The sequence below is a fragment of the Oenanthe melanoleuca genome, chromosome 2 (assembly GCF_029582105.1).
Source record: "Oenanthe melanoleuca isolate GR-GAL-2019-014 chromosome 2, OMel1.0, whole genome shotgun sequence".
Lineage (NCBI taxonomy): Eukaryota > Metazoa > Chordata > Aves > Passeriformes > Muscicapidae > Oenanthe > Oenanthe melanoleuca.
The window spans coordinates 1763574-1785111 of NC_079335.1; the positions used below are offsets into that span (position 1 = coordinate 1763574).

The window sequence follows — 21538 nt, forward strand, 5'->3', positions numbered from 1 at the left end:
GGCGGGGCTTAGCCGCGGCACAGCCAATGAGAGCGCGGGGAAGCGTTGATTGGCAGCGGCGCTGCCCAATAGGAGCGCGGGATTGGGAGAGGCGGTGGGGGGGAGGAGCGGAGGGGCCGTTGCCCGTGGCAACGGTGGGACTTAGAACGCGGGTGACGTCACGGTGGGCGGGGCGCTAAGCCACGCCCCCAGGAGCGGCTGGACTCGGCCCCCCCCGCGGATCCACATCTGGATCCCAGAGCGGGCACAGCTGGATGAGCCCAGCCAAAACAAGGGGCGCCTTCCCCATCCCGGCCACATCTGGACAGACCTCCCCCATTCCACCCGCGTCTGGGCCTGTCCCCACTGCCTGCCGCACATCTGGGGGCTTGTCTGTTCCCATCCCGGCCACATCTGGATGGCCCCACCTACCACAAGGAGCCCCCGCCCCCATCCCAGACATCCCCATCCCAGACACATCTGGGCTACTCCACTTCTAACCCCCCTGGCCACATCCGGGTGGTCCCTCCCTCATTCTGCCCCAGCTGTGCCCTTACCCTATTGTAGCCATGGTAGCTCTAATATAAACCATAGTTCAATATGAAATATAATAAAAAATTAATGAAGAAATAAACCGGCTTTATTCCTTTTTGCAGGCAAATCCTGCCCCATATTCCCAGTCTGAACCTTTATCAGCGACTACAAGAAGTTCCCTGAGTCTACATGGGTCACAATAAAATTAAAGAGTGATAAATCCCATTCATATCCATGGGACACAGGGAATTCCGTGTGGATCCAGCTGTTTATTGGGTGGAAAATGTTATTAAATATTTTATAGGGTGTGGATTCATTTTATGACTGTGTTTATTAAACCTGTTCCACATTTCCCAGTTATTTTTTCTCATCAGGGCTTCAAGGACTGTGTGATCCCAAGGAAGGGCTTCTCTTCCTCCAGGATTTTTCAATCCAAAAGGAACAGCTGTACTAGAAGAGTGGAATTACTGATGAATCTGGAATATTTCATGGATACATCCCCAGACAGTGCACTCCAGTCTGGTTTCCCCTAAGGATGAGCCAAACCTCCTTTGTGCTCCACTTTTCCCAAGCAGAGCTTTGGATGGAGCCATCCCATTCCCCTTCCCCTTATTGCAAAGAGTATAAAAATACACAAAACTCAGTTTAGTTCTTAAGAGATTCATCCATGTTGTGCTTGGATTGAGGGGCAAACTGGAGCTGCTCTAGGCTAGGACAGATTTTTCCCAACTCACATCCCTGCAAAACCCATTTTTCCCATCAAGGACACAGAAAACTTCGGAGAAACCTCCACCGAGCTGAAAAAATCTTACATAATCCAGGGAAAAATGGGAGAAATTCGAACCCAAGCTGTCCTTGGAAGGAGGTGGACAAGGGCAAACAAGCCTTGGCTTGAATTTGTCCTTCCCTGGGGCTGGCTCGCATCCCTGGACAGCCTCTACTCATCCAGCCAGAAAGGTGGCTTGCCTGTGTTTTCCTGGGATGGTGCAACAGGGATCAAAGAGGTTTTTCCCAGCTCCAGCCCTCCCTCCGGGGTGTGCGCTCCCCGCCTCCATCCGGGCGGGACCTTCCCAAGGGAACGCGGGGTCCCCCCGCCGCTCATCCCGCCTGGGGGTTCCACGGGCAGGAGTGGCCTTTGTCGGCCCCAAATCCTTGAGTTTTGCTGGAATTATGGCATGGTTTGGGTCGGAATGGGCTTGAAAGGTCATCCAGTATAGAGGGCAGAGCTTCCACTAGGACAGGGTGATCCAAGAGTTTGGACACTTGCAGGGATGGGGCAGCCACAACTTCTCTGGGAATTCCACTCCAGCCCCCCAGCCAAAACTTCTTTCCCAAAATCCCATCTAATCTCACTTTATTCCAGTTTAAAGCCATTCCCTGTGTCCCGTCCCTCCATCCCTTGTCCCCAGTCCCTCTCCAGCTCTCCTGGAGCCCCAGTAGACACTGGAACAATCTCTGAGCTCTCCTTGGATCCTTCTTTCCCCCCCTAATTTGGGGAAACTTTTCCCTGTTATCCCTAGTCCCCATCCCATTCCCAGGTGTTCTGCTGGTTTGGGATGGATGAGGACTTTGCAAGGCTCAGCTGGGATGAGGATCCTGGAGACATCAGGGGCAGGTGGGAGCAATGGATTCATCCCAGAAAAGGGCTGGGGAGGAGTGGGATGGGTTTCAGGATGTGGGATGGGTTTCAGGATGTGGGATGAGTTTCAGGATGAGAGTTATGGGCAATAGGATCCAGTGGGATCTGGGCTTTGTTCCCAGACCCCTCCACATCCAACCATGGAGCTCTGATGGACGAGAGTCAGCTGAGAAAAAATGGATTGGGAGATTAATTTAATGATGTAATTGAAGAGGAAGCATCTCCTGCCAAGTAGGATTTTCCAGGTTAACTTTAAATCCGTATTTTTGGTCCCATTCTCCACCTGAGTGCTCCAAAGTATTTCCCTGCTTCCCAGTCTCCTTGCTGAGGAGTTGCTGGTTGAGGGGTGGTCCCAAAAATTCAGCTTTTGGGCTAAAACTTCATTTCCCAGGGTGCATCTTGGGCTGGGAGCCTCCAATCAGGCTGAGGGAACTTTAAAGGAGTTTCCTGGGGTGGGGGATTTTCCTTAGGGAAGCAGCTGGGTGAGCAGTGAGGTGTTCTCAGGCTGGCTGGATTGGGAATATCCTTCTGAACCAACTGAGCTTCACTCCAAATGCTCTTGGAACAGCAAAGCCTGGTAAAATATGGAGTTTTTCCATATTTTCCAAGTGTTTTCTACTCCCAGAAAACTTTCAGGATGTTTCATACTGGGTTTCACTCTTTAAGAAATCCTGATTTTTTAAATTTTTGTTTTCGGTGTGGAGGTTTTTCATGGATGGAGACCAGGAATATGACCTGTATTCCTTGTGTTCTCTTGAGTTTCTAGGGAAAACAGGGATTTGGGAGAGTCTGGCTGCTTCATGAGAAGAAAGGAGGGGAGAGGTGGTGGTTGGAATATCTCAATTTACCCCATTTCTCTGCTGTGCTTAATTAGTATTAATTGTGGTGGTGTGAATTCCTGAGCAATTTTAGCAAATTTCCTCTTTTTTCCTTTTCTTGTATTTTATATTGCCACCTCCAACAGAAGTTCAGGAACTTGAGCTAAAGGATTTTTTTCAACAATTTATTTTTTGTTAAAGCTGAGCTTGAACCTGTGTGCCCCAAACTTTGGGATTGAGCTGTTGGGGTTTCCTTAGAAAGCAAACCTGGGGCGGCACCAACCCTGTGCTGCTTCCATCTCATTCCAGGGCCCATCCTTGGATTCTCTGCCTTAGCACTCCCAAGAAATTGTGGATGCCACAGCCATGGGGGTGTCAAAAGCCAGTGGGATGAAGAGCAGCAGCAGGTGAGTACCACAGAGAATGGCAGGGAAGTTTTGGGGGGCTCCAGCTTTGCTGTCCCGCTGGTTTTTCTGGGAATTGGCCCAGAATTCCTTTTGGGAAGCAATTTTTGGTGCTGCTGGGCATAAGGATTAGGAAGTGTGGCATCATGGCATGGTTTGTTGTCACCACTGAGGGGTTGGTTTCAGTGGGATCAATTCTCTCTTATCCCAGGAAAAGGAGGAATGAGTTGGGAAAGGAGCAGGAGAAGCCAAAGGTGCTCCCAGTGAAGAAGAAAAAGAAGAAGGAGCTGGAATCCACAGTGAAGGTACCAACCCCTCTGAGCATTGGGGGGAGCCTTGTAATCATCCCAAAAATTCTGTGGGAATCAAACCCATGGCAGGAACTTCATTTTCCTTTATCTTGCTCTGTCCTGGTGCAAAGCCTTCCACAGTAAAAGGGAAGAAGAAGAAGAAGAATCCATCAGAAGTCAAGGAAAAGCCAGTGCAGGAGAACATCATCAGCAGGTCAGCCCTGGGATTGGGATGGGATCTGCAGGGCTGGGATTTTCCAGCTGGGAAATGCCACAATCAGCTCTGCTTGTGTTATCAGAAGGAGATTTTAATAGGGAAAAATAAAGGGCATGGAGTGATGGGAAAAGGGGAATCATTTTAAGCTGAAGGATGGAAGGTTTAAATGGGATGTTGGGAAGGAATTCCACCCTGGGAGGGTGGTGAGCCCCTGGCAGGGGATTCCCAGAGCAGCTGTGGCTGCTCCATCCCTGGAGTGTCCAAAGCCAGGCTGGAAAAACCTGGGATAGTGGAAGGTGTCCCTGCCTGTGGAACAAAATGATTCCTTCCAATTCCATGATCCTAAAACGTGTGTGTGTCCCTTCTCTGTCCCTTTCTGGCCAAGAAGCTCCCTGGAGCAGGAGGCTGCAGATGGGAAAGGCTGGAGCCTCTGGAATGGGATCCAAGCCCAGGAGGGAGCTGCACCCAGCTTGGTATGTGGGCTGAAGGGTTGGGGAGCATCCCTGTGCTCCCTGAAAGGAGCTTTGGAGCATCTGGAGTTAAATTAAGGCAGGAATTTCCTGGGTTTGGGGTTGAATCCATCACACTTTGGTGTTGGCCCAAACTGGCACCAGTGGGGAGCAGCAGGATGTGAATGATTCTCAATTCCTAAGCAGGAGGTTGGGATTGGGAATCCCTTCCTCAGAAATTTGATTTTTTTCACTGTATTCCTTGTTCCTGCCCCCCCTGGAAGTGTCCAAGGCCAGGTTGGATGGAACCTGGCTCAACCTGGGACAGGGGAAGGTGGGGGTGAAATGAGAAGATTTTAAATCCTTTCCAACCCAAACCATTCCATGGTCTTTGGCTGGTGCTGGAGAGCACAAATCCCAGCAAATTCCCACTGTGTTTTGCTTTTCTTGGGTTAATTTGCATTAATAAATCCAGCAGAGATGCTTTTCCTTCTTCTCCTCTTTCCATCCCTCTCACAAACATGATCCCAAATATCCCCAAACTCTCCTGGATGGATCAAATCCAAGGAGCAGCTTTGAAACCCCCCTGACATTCCTGGTACAACCATTTTTACAGGCAAAAATGACTTTGGGATGTCATGGCTGAGTTTCCCAGCAGAGTTTCTGAAGGATTGTGAATCCAGGAGCAGGAGTGTTCCCAGGGAATGAAAGTTTATATGGACATAACCAACCTGTAATTAACTCAGGGTTTTGTTGGCCCCTTAATGAATTCACCCAGCAGCTCTCAGGGCAAAATCCCTGAGTGGTTTTGGCTTCCCTTGAAAGCCTTGGGAAGAGAAACTTGGGGAGGTCAGGGTTTAAAATGAGAACCCCAGTGCTTGGCAAGCCCTGGCTGAGGCTGGGATGAGTTTTTGGGATGCTTTGTGTGGTCAGGAGCAGGAGAAGATGGTTCCAGCTGGGGAAACAAGTGTGGAAACAGTGGGATGGGATTTCTGGTGGCCTCCAAGGGACAGGATTTAGGGCTCTGTGTCCTCTCCAAGCTCACTTTCTTTAAGGTCCCTCTTTTCCCTATATTATATTATTTTTTTCCCTATATTATATTATTTTTTTCCCTATATTATATTATTTTTTCCCTATATTATATTATTTTTTTCCCTATATTATATTATTTTTTCCCTATATTATATTATTTTTTTCCCTATATTATATTATTTTTTCCCTATATTATTTTTCCCCCATTTTCCAGGTTTTCTCATGGCCTCCATGGGTCACATTTTAGGGCTCTATGTCCCCTCTGAGCTCGTTTTCTTTTAGGTCCCCATTTTCTCCATTTTTTTTATGGTTTTTTTTATCATTTCTCCAGGATTTCTGGTGGCCTCTATGGGCTAAATTTTAGGAATCTATTTCTGTGTCCTCTGAGCTCATTTTCTTTTAGCTCCTATCCCCATTTTCCATATATTTTGATTTTTTTTTCCTTTCTCCAGGATTTTTAGTGGCCTCCAAGAGTCACATTTTAAAGATCTGTTTCTGTCCCCTCTGAGCTCATTTTCTTTTAGGTCCCCATTTTCTCTATTTTTTTTATGGTTTTTTTTTCATTTCTCCAGGATTTCTGGTGACCTCTATGGGCTAAATTTTAGAAATCTCTTTCTGTGTCCTCTGAGCTCATTTTCTTTTAGCTCCTATCCCCATTTTCCATATATTTTGATTTTTTTTTTCCTTTCTCCAGGATTTTTAGTGGCCTCCAAGAGTCACATTTTAAGGATTTGTTTGTGTCCCCTCTGAGCTCATTTTCTTTTAGATTCTCTCCCCATTTTCTGTATTTTTTTTTCTTGCTTTCTGCTCATCCTCATTGTATTTCCCACCCTGTGCCTTTGCTCCCCAGCTCTCTTTCCCCTCTTGCCATCTGCTGCAAGGGTGATTTCATCTTCCAAGCACCTGGAATTTGATCCATGTTTATTTTGGAGCCCTCCCATCCCTTCTGTTCCCTGGATTTTTCTCCCAGCAGTGCTTCCCATGAGCAGGTGCTTAAGGAGGACTGGGAGTTTTCCTGTATTTATCCATAAAATTCCTTTATTGTGCTGCTGGAAGGAAACCAGGGATTTCCTAACCCCATAAAACCTCAAAACTTGGGAAAAACTGGTATTTTGAGTTCCTGGATTCCAGCCAAAGGGAAAGAGGGAGGAAAAAGTGCTGGTTTGAGGGTGATGCTGTGCCAGGGAACCTTTCCCAAATCCTTGATATTTTCCAGGAGACCAAAGCAAATCCCCCTCAAGGGTCACCAGTGGGGCTGGAAGACTCTTCTAGGTGAGTTGAGTCATTTTTTTGGGTTATTTTTCTTCCAGAGAACTGGAATTTTGTCTTTTTTTTCTCCTCCCTGTGGAGCTGCACATTCCTGGTTTTCCCTCCTGGATCGCTGGTGCCTCCCCAGAGCAGCTTCCCCACATCCTGGTGTTTTCTATGACTTTAAAGCTTTCCAAATTTCAGGAATTTGAGGGTGGAGAGGGAAGTCCCAGCCCCATCCACCCTCCCCAGTCAGCAGGGTGTGATTTGCTCAGGTGCACATTCCTACATAAATTTGGGGAACCTCCCAAATCCTGAGCAGAGGCAATTCTTTCCTTCTAGATCCTGGCAGAGATGGGAAGCAAAAATTCCTAAAGCTGCTTAATCCTCTTAAAAATTGCCAGTTCTCTAATAAAACTTTTGGAATTGGAATTTGGAATTGGAAGGAGCCAATCCCAAAAAATCGCTGGGATTTTGCTTTTTGAGTCCTGGATCTGCCAATGGAGGGGCTGAGTGTGTTTTGCAGGAAGATTTTCCCTAAGGATTTTAGTGGGGATTGTGTAATCTGTGCTCCAGTGTGGAAAAAGCATCCTGCTCCTGGTTTGGTTTTGTTTTTTTTTTATTGGGAAATTATTTCCCTCCCAAGCCAGCTCAAAGGCTTTCCTTGCTTTGATGTCCCACAGCCTGGTAATTAATTATCTGCTTAGATTAATTCATAGGAAGGGGCCAAAATTCACAGAAATTTTGGCTAAAAGCAGGAATTGTGGCTCTTCTCTATTTGGAAGTCCAGGAAGAGTGATCATGGTCTTGCTTGGGAGGAGGAAACTGGATTTCCAAATTTATTTTTTTTTTTGGCTGTGCTGGGTTCCTGGAGCTGGGAAAAGCAGGGAATGGATCTGATTCCTGGCTTGAGCTGAACTCCAGGCTTAGCTAGGATGGAGCAGAGCATTTGGTTGGGAGGTGACAATGACCCAGAAGGAAAAGCCTCAGATTTCCCAGTGGGAAAGGGACACCATCACCTCAACATTAAACTCATGGAATTCTTAGGGTTGGAAAAAATATCCCAAGTCACCACTAAACCCTGTCCCAAAGGTTTTTGGAACACTTCCAGGGATGGAACAGCCTCTTCCAGTGCTTGGCCACTGGAAATCAGGAATTTTTTTTTAATGCTCCACCTAAATCCACCCTTTGGAGCTGTAGGCTCAGCCTAGGAGACGTGAGCTTGGTTTAGGCTGTGCAGCTGTTTCCTCATTCTTATTTTACTTGGTTTTTCTGGAATATGAACAACTTGAAGACTCACAGCTCCCTGCCTGGCTGGAAGCTTTGGGAGAATTTATAGGGGCAGGTTGGTGCTTTGTAGTGGTTGCAAATCCCACAGAATTCCCAAAGATTCACCTGAGCTCTCTGCTGAGCAGGGAAACACTCCTGGATCTGCTCCTTTGAGCTTCCTCATCCCAGAAAATCCAGCTTGATTCATTCCCTGCTGCACTGGGATATCTCCATGTGGTGCTGCCATGGTTGGAGGGAAATGAGGGAGCAATTCCCAAATTTGGGGTGTGCTGGTGGTGAGAACTGGCTGTGGTGTCATTGTAGGTCCTGGGACAAATCCCAGAGAACAGGACCTGCAGTGGGAGAGCAGCTCTTGGAGACCCAGAATGGAATTGGGGTAGGAAAACTGCACCTAATCCTGAATCTTTGGGATTTGGGATCACCTCTTTCCTTTCCCAACATCTCTTCCCTTATTCCTGCTTCCCACAGGTCCTGAATGAAGGTGTTGCTGGTGGGGTTGCATCCCCCTCTGGACATCCTTTGGAAAGGGATGTGGGGCTCACAGCTGTGATGGAGAGTGAGGAGAAGGAGCTGGATCCCCCAATCCCACAGCAGGAAGAGGATTCCCAAACCCTGGAAAGAAAAAGAGGGAAGAATCAGGAGGAAAATGAGCAGGAAAAAGGGTTGAAGGGAAAAAGAATGAAGAAACAAGAGGAATATAAGCAGGAAAAGGGATTGAAGGGAAAAATGGGGAAGAAACAAGAGGAAAATAGGCAGGAAAAGGGATTGAAGAGAAAAAGAGGGAAGGAACAGGATGAAAATAAGCAGGGAAAGGGATTGAAGGGAAAAAGAGGGAGGAAGGATAAATTGGAGGATTTGATGGATGGCATTGAGGAAGAGGAGGGAGATGAGGGCAGGAATTGGGAAGGGGGACAGGGAAGAGCCAAAAAAAGAAGAAACAGCAGCCAGGGATGGGATGATGGGGAAAAAAAGCAGGAGAAAGGAAAAGCAAAGAAACACAGGAAGGGGAAAGTGAAGGGGGTGGAAGAGGTGGGGAAGAGGAAAATAAAGAAGGAAAAATTGCTGGAAGAGGAGCAAGAGATGGAGAAAGGGGAGGAGAGGGTGGGAAAGGGAAGTGGAGATGGAAAAGGAATAAAAAAGGAGGAAGAGGTGGATGAAAAAGAGGAGGAAGGATTGGGGGAGACTGGGAGTGCAGGGATGGTGAAGGAGGAGGAGGATGAAGGGAAGGGAGATGCTCCAGTGAAAGAGAAAAAGAAGAAAAAGCCAGAGGGGGACACAAAAGAAACTGAGAAAAAGAGTGAAGAGGATGAAACCCCAGGGAAAACTGAGAAAAGGAAATCCAAAGAGGGAGAAGAAAAGAAGGAAAAGAACAATAAAAAGACCAAAAAACAGAAAGAAGAAGAAAAAGAGGCAGAAAAAAAATGGAAATGGTAAATTCCAGCATGCCTGTGGCAGGTCTAACCCTGGGATTGGGATCTTAATTTTATTTTGTGGGCTAAAGGGTGAAAATTCCTGGTTTTTTGGCTATTTTTCTATATTCCCTTTAGCTTTGAACTTGCCACTCCTTGGAAATGGATGAGAGATAAGGGAAAGGTCCTGGATGCACAGCAGGATTTGTATCATAAATAAATTTAAAAGGAAAAAATAATGCTGATAATTATATCTCCTCTGATAATTTTCCTGGTGCTCATTCTGGGAAGGGAGCAGCTCATAATTATTGGAAGGAAATAATAATAATAATAATAATAATAATAATAAGTTCAAGACAGCAGCACTTCTTTCAGGGAGATGCAGAAGGGGCTGAATTCCTTCCCCACTTCCTTCTCCAGCAGATTTGGGATGATCCAGGCAGGTTTTTTACAGGAAAGGATGTGGCTGCTGGATTATTTTTTGGAAGTGTGACTTTAACCACTTGGTGTCACTCTCTCCCAGATCTCCCCAAGGTCTGGGACAGGGTGGGAGGAATTTTGGGATGTTTTTTGGGAGCTTTGAAGGATCCAGGGTGAAGTGAAAAGTGGGATTTTTATGTATTTTTTTCCTAATCAATGCCTTGTTTGGAATGGCTGGATCCCAGGAGAGAGGCCAGGAATTCCATAGGAATTCAATCCCAAAAAATCATCCCCAGCCACATTTCCCACGAGGAAATTCCCCTGGGTCACCCTCCTTGGCCTCTGGGTGGGTTCAGGGGCTTGGGGGATGCTCTGCAGGGATTTGGGATCCCAGAATTTTGGGAAGAGAGACAATCACAAAATGATCCTTTTGCTGCTTTTCTCTGATGCTCTCAGCCCAAATTCCTGGAGTTTGTTGGTTTTTCTTGACTATTTAACTTCCTCTGTTTTTTTATGACAAAACACTTTTTTGGATATAATGGATTTATTCCACTCTGCTCCCTATGGGGAGGGAAAAAAAAAATCACAAATAACTTCTGGGGCACTGCTGAGTGAGAAACAGGAATTTTGCTTTCTCTGTGTGGAATCTTGCTTTTTTTTCTCCAGAAATCTTTTTTTTTTCCCCTGGAGATGCTGGGATTAAGGGGTCAGTGGCAGCCTGGCTGGTGCTGAGCTGTGGGACACAGATCCCTGTCTGTCCCCTGCTGTCACCAGCGCTCTTCCTCTGTCCCTAACCTGTGGTTTTATCCCTCTTTTTAAAGCCCTGCTTTTCTGGTTGGATTTCTTGACATGATTATTTTTAAAAATTTTTAAATTTAATTTTATTGGATTTTTGTTGCTGTTTAAATCCTCACAGTTAAAACTTGCAGTGGCTTTAAAATCCAATTTTCTCCAGCAGGGGGGAAAAAATTCCTTAAGATTTATTTCCATTAAAATCAGGGAAAGATTCCTTAATATTTATTTGCATTAAAATCGAAGTTTTAAATATTTATGAGGGACAGGTTTCCCAGAAAAGCCCTGGCTGCCCCATCCCTGGAAGTTTTCCTTTTCCTGGGGTTTGGAGCAACCTGGATTAATGGAAGGTGGAAAATAATTGGAATGAGGATCTCTTTATTCTCCCCTTGAGTTCCTCCATGTCACCACACCTCAATTTAATTTTTCCTTCTTTTAAAGAACAAGGAAACTGAGGCAGCAGCAGAAAAAAAAAATTAAAAATCCCTCAAGCTTGGAGTTTGTGCCAGCTCTCACTGCTCTGAGCACCTTCCCAGTGTGACCTGGGGATATTGGGTAGATTTGGGATATTGATGGATTCCTGTGTGCCCATTGCAGGTGGGAAGAGGAGAAGAAGGAGGATGGAGTGAAATGGATGCAGCTGGAGCACAGGGGGCCCTACTTTGTGCCCCTCTACGAGCCCCTGCCCGAGGATGTGCAGTTTTATTATGATGGTACAGCTGTGATGGGACCTTGGGGTGCTGCCCTCTCCTCAGGGAAGATGAATATCCCTTTGGAAAAGCCATGGGTTAAAGCTGGAGGATCTTACACATGGTTGGAATTGTGGGGGGTTTTTTTGGGAAGCTGATCCTAATGCCTGGTTTTTCCTCATTAAGCTGAGTTCTGGGTTTGTCAGCTCATCTGTGGTTTCCCACGAGCTGGAAAAATGGGATTTTACTGACCCATGGCTTCAGTGACTGACACATCCAAGCTCCTGATGTCCCCTGGGTCACTTCATGTCACCTTAGAGCAGCTCAGGCTGTCACTGGCAGGACAGATCCCACAGCCAAGTTTTCCTCTGTGCTTTCCTGCCATTCCCTGCTCACTTCATCCCTCAACTCATTTCTGATGGATCAAAGGGAGAGGGGAAAATAAAGACATTGGGGGTTGCATTGGGATCACTTTCCCTTGGTGTTCCTCAGTTCCCTGGGGCTTCCCATATTTTTTTTTTTTTTTATAGCAGGGAAAAGGCAATTTTGGGAAAAGGGGGTGCCTGGCAGCAGCAGGAGGCACTGCTGGGACATCCATGGGGCTGTCAGGGATTTTGGCTCCATGAGGAGGAGCCTTGACAGGGTTTGCACCTTCTCTGTGATCTTTGAGGTGTTTGGATCTGGGCTGGGGGCTTTGGGATCTTTGATGTTGACTTTTTTTTTTTTCCTAACACCCTGATCTTGGGTGGAAAAGTGTTTGTGGACAGGCAACAACCCCAGGTTGATGAGCTGGGGTGTGGGGGTTGTCATGGGGCTGCTGCAAGGCTCAATTCCCTTCAGTCCAGAAATCCCAAAAAAAGGTGGTTCAAATAGGAATCAACCATTCCCTGGACATCTGCAGAGGACTTTTTCCTAGAAAAAAAAAAGTTATTTCCAAGTAATTCCTATGATGAGCCAAGACATTCCTTGGTTTTGTTGCATTTTTCCAGCCAAAGGGCTCAGGAGGGGAAGGTGACTTTGCCTCCAATAAATGATTCAAGATCCTTCGAAAATCTAAGAAATAATCCAAGATTCTGGTTGGGCAGGGCTTGGAGCAACCTGGGATAGTGAGAAGTGTCCCTGCCTCTCTTTTCCCAGGAAAACCCCTGAAGCTGAGCCTGGCCACGGAGGAAATTGCCACATTTTATGCCAAAATGTTGGATCATGAGTACACCACCAAGGAGATCTTCCAGAACAACTTTTTCCATGACTGGAGGAAGGTACCACCCCTGGAAGGGCTCCTTGATATCCCTCAAACCCACCAGCCCCAGGCTGTGGTGTGGGATGGAGGGAATGGGGGGATTTGTTCCTTAATTATAATTATGAAGTTCTAAATCCTGATTTATTCCCATGTTTTTTGTGGGTTTGGGCTGGGATTTGCTTTCTGTGCTCCCTCTTGAGTTTTAGTGATGGGTACAGCTGGTGGGTCTTCCAAACAGCTCCAAAACCAGTTTGGGGCACCAAAGGAATGAAGGAATGACCTCTCATCCCAAAACAACCCAAAACTCTTTCTAAGGAATGTTTGCACCTCCCAAATATATTTGGTGCTGTCCCTGCAGTTGTGTTTGGGGATTTTTTTCCCATATTAGGCTTTTCCACCCCAAAACTGGCTGTTTTTTTTTTTCCAAGAGCTGGAATGTGAGTCTCTATTCCCTTTTCCAAGGACAGGCACAAGCAGCAGCTCCATGTGGAATCAGTTTTGCCTCTTGGATTTCCCCAGCCCCTCTCATCATTCTCTTTCCCAGGAAATGACCTCAGAGGAGCAGGAGATAATCAAGGAGCTGGACAAATGTGACTTCAGGGAGATCCACAAATATTTTGTGGACAAAAATGAGGCTCGGAAAGCGCTTCCCAAGGAGGAGAAGCAGGTCAGGGCTGGTTCCTGTGACACATTTTTGGGTCCAGTTTTGAGAATTTTGGCTATTTTTTGTTGTCTTTCCTGGTGTTGTGCCCTGAGCTTGGACTTCCTTAATCCAGCTCTGTCTCCATGGTCATTGTCCCCATTTCCTGAATTTTATCATCCCATGGCTTTGCAGGGTGCCAATCATCCTTGGATATTTTTTGGAGTCTTTCCATGCCCAGAGGATTGTGGACTTTGCCAAGGGGGATGATGGCACTCAGACTTCTTGGTTGGAATGTTAAAGATCCTTTCCAATCCAAACCATTCTGTTTATTTATTTTTTTTATATATTTTTTTTTTTTTTATTTTTGGTGGTGTCCTGATTTCAGAAGCTGAAGGAGGAGGCAGATAAGATCCAGGAGGAATATGGATACTGCATCCTGGATGGGCACAGGGAGAAGATTGGCAACTTCAAAACTGAACCTCCAGGGCTCTTCCGTGGCCGTGGGGAGCACCCCAAGATGGGGATGCTGAAGAAGAGGGTCATGCCAGAAGATGTCATCATCAACTGCAGCAGGTGGGCTGTCCTTGCAATGCTGAGCTCCTGGGCTTCCCTTGGGACTGGGGGAACTGGGAACTTCTGCTGCTCAGAACTGGGGTTTTTCCATCCTCTAAAATCCCAGTTTTCCTTATCCTGAGAGTGCTTTTTCCCCTCTGAGTTATGTGAGCTGGACTGGTCTGAAGCCACCCATTTTTGAAGATCTTGGTTCAAAACATTCCCCACCAGTCCAGCAAGTTTTCCTGTTATTCCCAGCATCCAAATGATAAACAACTGATTGTGGGAAGGGTCTGGAGCACCAGGAGCAGCTGAGGGAGCTGGAGGGGCTCAGCCTGGAGAAAAGAAAGCTTGGGGGGACCTTGTACAACTCCCTGACAGGAGGGTGAAGCCACATAGGGCTTGGCTTCTTCTCCCAGGGGGGGAGAGGAAAAAAAAAAAAAGGAAAGGTTAGGAGAAAATGAAATGGCCTCAAGTTGTGCCAGAGGAGGTTTAGTTTGGAGATTAAGGAAAACTCAACAGAAAGGGATGTCAAGCACTGGAAGAGGCTGCCCAGGGCAGTGTGGAGCCAGCAGCCCTGCAGGGATGTGAAGGCTGTGTGGATGTGGCACTTGGGGACGTGGTTTGGAGGTCCTGGCAGTGCCAGTTCATGGCTGGACTCGATCTTGCAGGATTTTTCCAACTTTAATAATTCCATGTTGTGCAGTAATTCCAGGTGGATTCAGTGTTTTCCAATGTGAGCACCCTTGGCTCACTGAAAACTTCATTCCTGATGGCCTGAGGGCTCTAATCCTGCTCTTCCCACAGGGATTCCAAGATTCCTGAGCCCCCAGAGGGTCACAAGTGGAAGGAGGTTCGCTTTGACAACACGGTCACCTGGCTGGCCTCGTGGACAGAGAACATCCAGAACACCTTCAAGTACATCATGCTGAATCCCAGCTCCAAGCTGAAGGTTGTAGTGGTGCCCTTGGTCAGCTGAAAAAAATCTGGGAAAGCCAAGATATGGAATAGCAATTTTTTTTTATTTTATTTTTTTTTTTCCCCTGGCTCTTCTCTTAAAAGTGGATAAATAAAATGAAGGGGTGAGAGGGAAAGGACAGATGACAAAAATGACAAATGACAATTCCAAGGAATTGGTTGCTCCTGGCAGAGCCACCCTGGTGCCACATGTTGGGATCCACAGGGACCAGAGTTGGGTTAATTTATGGAATGCAGGGTAGGAAGAGATGGGATTAAGCTCTGTGGGAAGATAAAGGGGATTTAAGGTTATTTCCAATGGCTCAAGGAAAGTAGGAATGCTGCCCAGGTGGACACAACTGAGCCAGTTCTGTGCCAGTCCACACTGGTGTCCAAGGAGCACCTTTGGCCATGGATTGACTGTTTGGTCCTTGCCAGGCTCTGGCTGGTGGAGAACACTGACCTGGCCAGGATCCAGACCCAGCACAGCCAGCAGAGAGCACAGAAACCCTGCAGGAGCTGTTTTCCCAATTTATTCCCTTCATGGATTATTTTTTTCCCAAGAAAACAGTGGGGTTTGAGCAGGATTTAGATGCTGGAGGTGTTTCTAGAGCAGGACTTGGCTGGTAGGGGTGGAATAAAGATAAAATATCCTGGTTTCCCATCCCAGGGGGAGAAGGACTGGGAGAAATACGAGGTTGCTCGGCGCCTGAAGGGTGTTGTCCACACAATCCGGGCTCAGTACAGAAGAGACTGGAAATCCAAGGAGATCAAGGAGAGGCAGAGAGCAGTGGCCCTCTACTTCATTGATAAGGTACCCACAGCCTCACCCCAGGTCCCTCATCCATGTGGAATTTGGGAATTCGCTTCCCTGCTCCTCCCCACCGTGTAGATTTTGGGGTTTGCTGGTTCTGCCACCCAGGCTGGTTCTGTATGAGGAATTTGGGAATGATTGTGGAATCCTGCAATGGTTTGGTTGATTTTCAAGATCATCTCATTCCAACCCCCTGCTGTGGGCAGGGACACCTTCCACTTGACCCATCCAGCCTGGATTTGAGTATTTCCAGAGGTGTGCAAGATTAAAATTGTCTCTAGTGGAAGGTGTCCCTGCCCACTGCAGGGGATTGCAACCAAGTGATCTTGAAGGTCCCTTCCAAATAATTCCATGAATCCATAGATGGAGATGATTGGATCTCCTCCCTCCAGCCCACTTTAACAACCTGGGAAGGGGGAATTGAGGTGGGATGTCATGGGATGGATGATCTCCTAGTGATCTACCAAAGGTGAGATGTCATGGGATGGATGATTCCTTGTGATTTACCAAAGGTGAGATGTCATGGGATGGATGATTCTTTGTGATTTACCAAAGTATTGGTAAATACTGAATATTGGTCTAATAGATACTCTATTAATACTCTACTCTATATAATACTCTAATAATAGAGTGTTGGTCTAATATTGATACTCAGCTGTGACAGACAAAAGACTCTCTAACAGTTTAAAGTTACAAAGTGTGTGTTTATTCAGTGCTGGGCAGCAGTGTGAGGTAATCCTCCAATACAAACTGCAAAATCACAGGTGATCAGAGTCTATTTATTGACAAAGGATTCAAACAAATACATATTCATAATAACAGCCCCTCCCATTCCTCTCTTCCATTGGTAATTAGCTTAATAGCTATTCAAGCATTGATTGACTTCTTAAATTAAGTCTGGGGTCGTTTTTTTGTCATGAGGGTTCTTAAAAGGAGGAAGTAATGTGAGTCTTCCTCACCCTAAACTCTCAACCTTTTCTATCACTGACAATACAAATGACTTCTGGGGATAGTCCAGTTTTCCAAAGAATGGGTTTCTGGTTGCATTGTCCATGTTCCTTTGGATCTGCTCACTAGTTTTGTCTTTTCCCATTGTAAGCGCAGCTGAGCAAACATGAAGTGACAGACAATCAATTATTTCAGTTACAGATAACTACCTCAAGCCTGGTTTTCCTTCTAATCATTTTCAGCAAGGCCTGTCTATCCATTTGTATTTAATTGATTCTAGTAAATAACTAACTTTTAAGGAAAAATCCTAATAAGTTTGGCGTTTTTTCTCGTTTCCTCCCAGCTGGCCCTGCGAGCTGGGAACGAGAAGGAGGAAGGGGAGACTGCAGACACGGTGGGCTGCTGCTCCCTGAGGGTGCAGCACATCCAGCTGCACCCCCAGCTGGATGGGCAGGAGCACGTGGTGGAGTTTGACTTCCTTGGGAAAGACTCCATCCGTTACTACAACAGAGTGTCCGTGGAGAAGCAGGTGAGCAGGGCAGGAGTTGGAGGAAGAGCTTGGTTTTCTGCACTCCCTCCGTGTTTATCAGTCCCAAATTCCCACCCCAAGATGTGCTCTAACCCTGGAGAACGGGGGGAAATTTTGGGATAGGACTGCCAAGGTTGAACCACGAGGGAGAAGTCCCAGCTCTTGCTGGAGCAGCCTCAGTTGGCTCGTGGGTGTCAGGACTTGAAGTTTCTCCATTTATAGTGAATAATTTTCCTCTGCTCATGGGAAAGAAGATTTTAATGGTGTTGGTGGAGAAACTGGAAGGTCAGGGCACCTCGAAGTTGAGAAGGTTGGTGGGATGTGCCAACACAAGAGTGAATCAGAGTCTGTCTGGAGGAGGAGAGAGATGAGGGAGATGTCTGGGAGCAGTTCATTCCTTGGCCATGACCAGGGCTGTCCTTTCCACCTCTTCAGGTGTTCAAGAACCTGCAGCTGTTCATGAAGAACAAGGAGCCCACTGATGACCTCTTTGACCAGCTCACTGTGAGTTGTCAGCTCAAAAGCTTTTCAAACAGCACTGGTGGCCCTGGGGGAGGAAAAACCAAACCATGGCACCTTTGGCCACCTTTGGTCATCCCTTTGCCTTATTTTAGCTCTCTGCTCTCTAGGGGACACCACTGTCACTGTTTGGACACCCTGTGAGGTTTTTCAGCCTCTTTCTGCCCTGGAGCATCCCTGCTGAGGAGCTGGATCCTGCTCCTTCCCTCCTCCAACTCTCCCCCTTGGGCTTTTTTTTAGCCTGGGAAGGTGTGCCCACATTTTGGGGAATTACTGGAGGTGCCAGACCTCAGCTTTTGGATGCACCTCATTAGGGCCCCGCAGAAGTGGGAGAGGTTGCTGGAGGGATGAGCTGCCTTCCCTCCTGGAAAATCCTCCTCCCTCATCTGCCTTGGGATGGGATATGGGATGGATGAGCAGCTCTGTGTTCTCTGTAGAACAGGGATGTGATATTGGATGTGAGATCAGGAATGGTTATTTGGAAAAGATCTCTAAGATCATCAAATCCAAGCAATAACCCAGCACTGCCAGGTCCACTACTAAACCATGTCCCCAAGTGCCAGTGTGTCCTCTTGGACATGGATGGGCAGAAATTGTTGACTTAGAGTTTTGGGTTTTTTTGTGGGTTTAGGCAGAATTTTAGGCCAGTTTTGTGTAGATGATGACCTGAAGTAGCTCTACAAGCTGCAGGACTGCTGTTCATGCCTAATTTTGGTTGCTTAGGCAGAAGATGGTCTAAAAAGAGATTTGTCCAGGCTTCTCCCTGTTCTATTCCTTGGTGGAATCATGAAATGGGTTGGGTAGGAAGGGACCCTAAAGACTGCCAAGTTCCAAATCCCTGCCATGGGCAGGGACAATTCCACTATCCCAGGTTGTTCCAAGCTCCATCCAACCTGGCCTTGAGCAACTCCAGGGATGGAGCAGCCACAGCTTCTGTGGGAATTCCATTCCAGGGCCTCCCCACCCTCACAGCCAAGAATTCCTCCCCAATATCCCATTAAATACTTTGTCAATTTGAAGCCATTCCTCCTTTTCCTGTCACTGGAGCCCCTGCTGTGAGTATTCTCACACTTTTCCCTGTTTTCCCTCCTCCAGACAAACTTCCTGAACAAACACCTCCAGCACCTCATGGATGGTTTGACAGCCAAAGTCTTCAGGACCTACAATGCTTCCATCACCCTGCAGGAGCAGCTCAAGGCTCTCACCAACCGTGAGTTCCAGTGCTGGGGGTGTCACCAGAGCAGGGCTGGGACCAAAGGGCTCAGGGATGTGCATCCATTGCCTTGGGATCCCTAAAACTGTCACTAGAGCAGGGCTGGGACCAAAGGGCTCAGAAATATCCATCCATTGCCTTGGGATCCCTAAAACTGTCACCAGAGCAGGGCTGGGACCAAAGGGCTCAGAAATATCCATCCATTGCCTTGGGATCCCTAAAACTGTCACCAGAGCAGGGCTGGGACCAAAGGGCTCAGGAATATCAATCCATTGCCTTGGGATCCCTAAAACTGTCACCAGAGCAGGGTTGGGACCAAAGGGCTCAGGAGTATCAATCCATTGCCTTGTGATCCCTAAAACTGTCACCAGGGCAGGGTGGGGACCAAAGGGCTCAGGGATGTGCATCCATTGCCTTGGGATCCCTAAAACTGTCACCAGAGCAGGGCTGGGACCAAAGGGCTCAGGAGTGTCCATCCATTGCCTTGGGATCCCTAAAACTGTCACCAGAGCAGGGCTGGGACCAAAGGGCTCAGGAATGTCCATCCATTGCCTTGGGATCCCTAGAACTGCCCCACCTGGGCAGTTGATGCTCCCCACAGTGGGGTGGGAGTAGCACGTGGGGGTGAGCAGCAAGTTGGGGGTGTTGGTAGGTGAGAAATGGTAACTATGGCCAGGATGGGAATATTTTTCCTTCTTTCCCTTGTGTTGCTGGTTGGTTGCACTATTTCTGCCTCCTTGGGTACACCAGGGATGAGCCACAGCATCAGATTGTGATGCTCAGTTGTCCTTCCCCAGTTCCCACGACCATTTCTGCCCTCCCTGGGGGACAGGATGCGATGGCACCTTGTTTGCCTTTCCTTCTGCTGTATTCCCTGCATTTCCCAGCTTTTCCCAGCTCCTGGAATGGAGTCAGGGTGATGCTTTCCTGTCTTTCCAGCTGAAGACAGCGTTGCAGGAAAGCTCCTGTCCTACAACCGAGCCAACCGAGCCGTGGCCATCCTGTGCAACCACCAGAGGTCTGTGCCAAAGACCTTTGCCAGGTCCATGCAAGCCCTGCAGGAAAAGGTGAGACAGACCCAGCTGGGAGATCCCACACCTAATCCAGCCTCTGGGTTTTAATTTTGGGCTGGGGTGATGTCTGAAGGAATCATCTTGGTCAGGAGCATCAGGGAATGTGCTGGGAATAGTGGATTGCAGCCCAGGGGGGACAAATTAAATTGGCAATTTAAGGTATTTTTAAGCTGCTCACCCCAATTTTAATTGTCCTCAGGTTTTGCTCACACCCCACTGGTGGACTGGGACTTTTCTGAGGGCTCTGGTGCTGTCACAATTCCCTCAGGCAGATACAGAAGATGAACAGATTTAGGAGCTCCAAGTGTTTGTGGCATCTGGGCTGGGATGATATTTTAGAAGATGCTAAAAAATCCTTGAGCCCAGAAAATGCTGCAGGGACAAATTTGGGAAGTAGGGTTGGTAAGAAACTGAGGAATGCTGTGTGAAGGAAAAGAGGGAGGGAGCTGAAACCTTGAGGGAGGTTGGAAGTGTTGTCTGACTTTTCCACCTTCACAGATTGATGCCAAGAAGAAACAGGTGGAGGAAGCTGAGGAAGAAGTGAAAAAAGCTGAGGATGAGTGTAAAGGCACAGGAGATGCCAAAGCAGAAGCGTGGGTGGTTTTTCATTGGAATCCTCTCTAGCAGAGGGAGCCAGAGGGGCCAAGGATGGGGCTGATGTGTCCCAACCCCCATCAGAACAGAAATGCTCATGTTTGGGATTGGTTCTGCTTGTCCCATGAGAGTTTGGAAGATGCTTAAGATCTTGTGGGTGGTTCCCTTCAGGGGCACCTCCCACTCTCCCAAATTGCTCCAAGCTTTGTCCAGCCTGGCCTTGGACACTTCCAGGGATGGGGCAGCCACAGCTTCTCTGAGCAGCCCATTCCAGGTTTTGTTTGCCCACTTTTGGTGGTGGAAATTGCATGTTTGTTTTTTTTTTTTTGTCCATTTTTAATATTAAAAAAGCATCTCACTATACTTAAACCCTTTAAAAACATGTTAGTGCTGAATGGCACCTTTGACTCTGCCATTCCAGAGAATTTTTGGGCTTTGGCACATTCTGTGTTGTTCCTTCTCTGCTTTCAGCAACGTGGAGAAGAAGAAGAAGCTGCTGAAGAGGCTGGAGGAGCAATTGGCCAAGTTGAATGTCCAGGCCACAGACAAGGAAGAGAACAAGCAAATAGCTCTGGGCACATCCAAGCTGAATTACCTGGACCCCAGGATCAGTGTGGCTTGGTGAGTCTTGGGTGTGAAATCATAGAAAGGTTTGGGTTGGAAAGAACCTAAAAATTTGTGGTGTTCAGTGGTCAGAGGCACCTTCTGCTGTCCCATCCAGCCTGGCCCTGGACACTGCCAGGGATGCAGTGCAGAGAACACTGCTGGATTACTGGTCCCCACTTGGTGTTTTTTTTTTCTGCACAGGTGCAAGAAATTTGGGATTCCCATCGAGAAGATCTACAACAAGACCCAGAGGGAGAAATTTGCCTGGGCCATCGACATGGCTGGCGAGGACTTTGAATTCTGAGCTGGTGCCTTCCATGTTAAATCCCAAATCCTGCTCATTTACTGCTGTTGGGAAGCTTTTTTTTTTTTTTTTTGTTGTTGTTGTATAGAAAATCAAACACTTGTATTTCCAGTTCAAACAGGTATTGCTGATTGGGATTTTGGACTTTGGGAAACTCTGAATTCCTCTTCAGAGTTTCCAAGTACTTGGGATTTTTTTCATTCTTCCTCTGGAGTCTTGTAAGGAGATTAAATAAGAGCTTTAATTGTGCTGATCAACAAGACCAGGTCTAATCCTGTTTCCTTGGTGTAGTGGAGCTGTGCTGCCCTTTCCAGACTGAGTGGGAGGGATGGGGAA

The 21538-nt window shown here is 47.2% G+C and overlaps 1 protein-coding gene across 1 annotated transcript; it reads left to right on the plus strand.

Annotated features, from left to right (window-relative positions):
- The first annotated feature begins 8758 nt into the window (after window positions 1-8758).
- Window positions 8759-20917, plus strand: TOP1MT (DNA topoisomerase I mitochondrial). The gene is made up of 13 exons (XM_056484327.1): window positions 8759-9330; window positions 11119-11234; window positions 12348-12469; window positions 12995-13117; window positions 13479-13666; window positions 14453-14597; window positions 15273-15416; window positions 16708-16893; window positions 17329-17397; window positions 18508-18622; window positions 19565-19692; window positions 20197-20291; window positions 20764-20917. The coding sequence occupies exons 1-13, from the start codon at window positions 8759-8761 to the stop codon at window positions 20915-20917; spliced, it is 2157 nt and encodes a 718-aa protein (XP_056340302.1).
- The last annotated feature ends 621 nt before the right edge of the window (window positions 20918-21538 follow it).

Coding starts and splice junctions, on each gene's coding strand:
- TOP1MT (XM_056484327.1), top strand. CDS start 8,759: ATGGATGGCATTGAGGAAGAGGAGGGAGATGAGGGCAGGAATTGGGAA. Junction 13,667..14,452: donor GTCATCATCAACTGCAGCAG/GTGGGCTGTCCT, acceptor CTCTTCCCACAG/GGATTCCAAGATTCCTGAGC. Junction 16,894..17,328: donor GAGTGTCCGTGGAGAAGCAG/GTGAGCAGGGCA, acceptor CCACCTCTTCAG/GTGTTCAAGAACCTGCAGCT.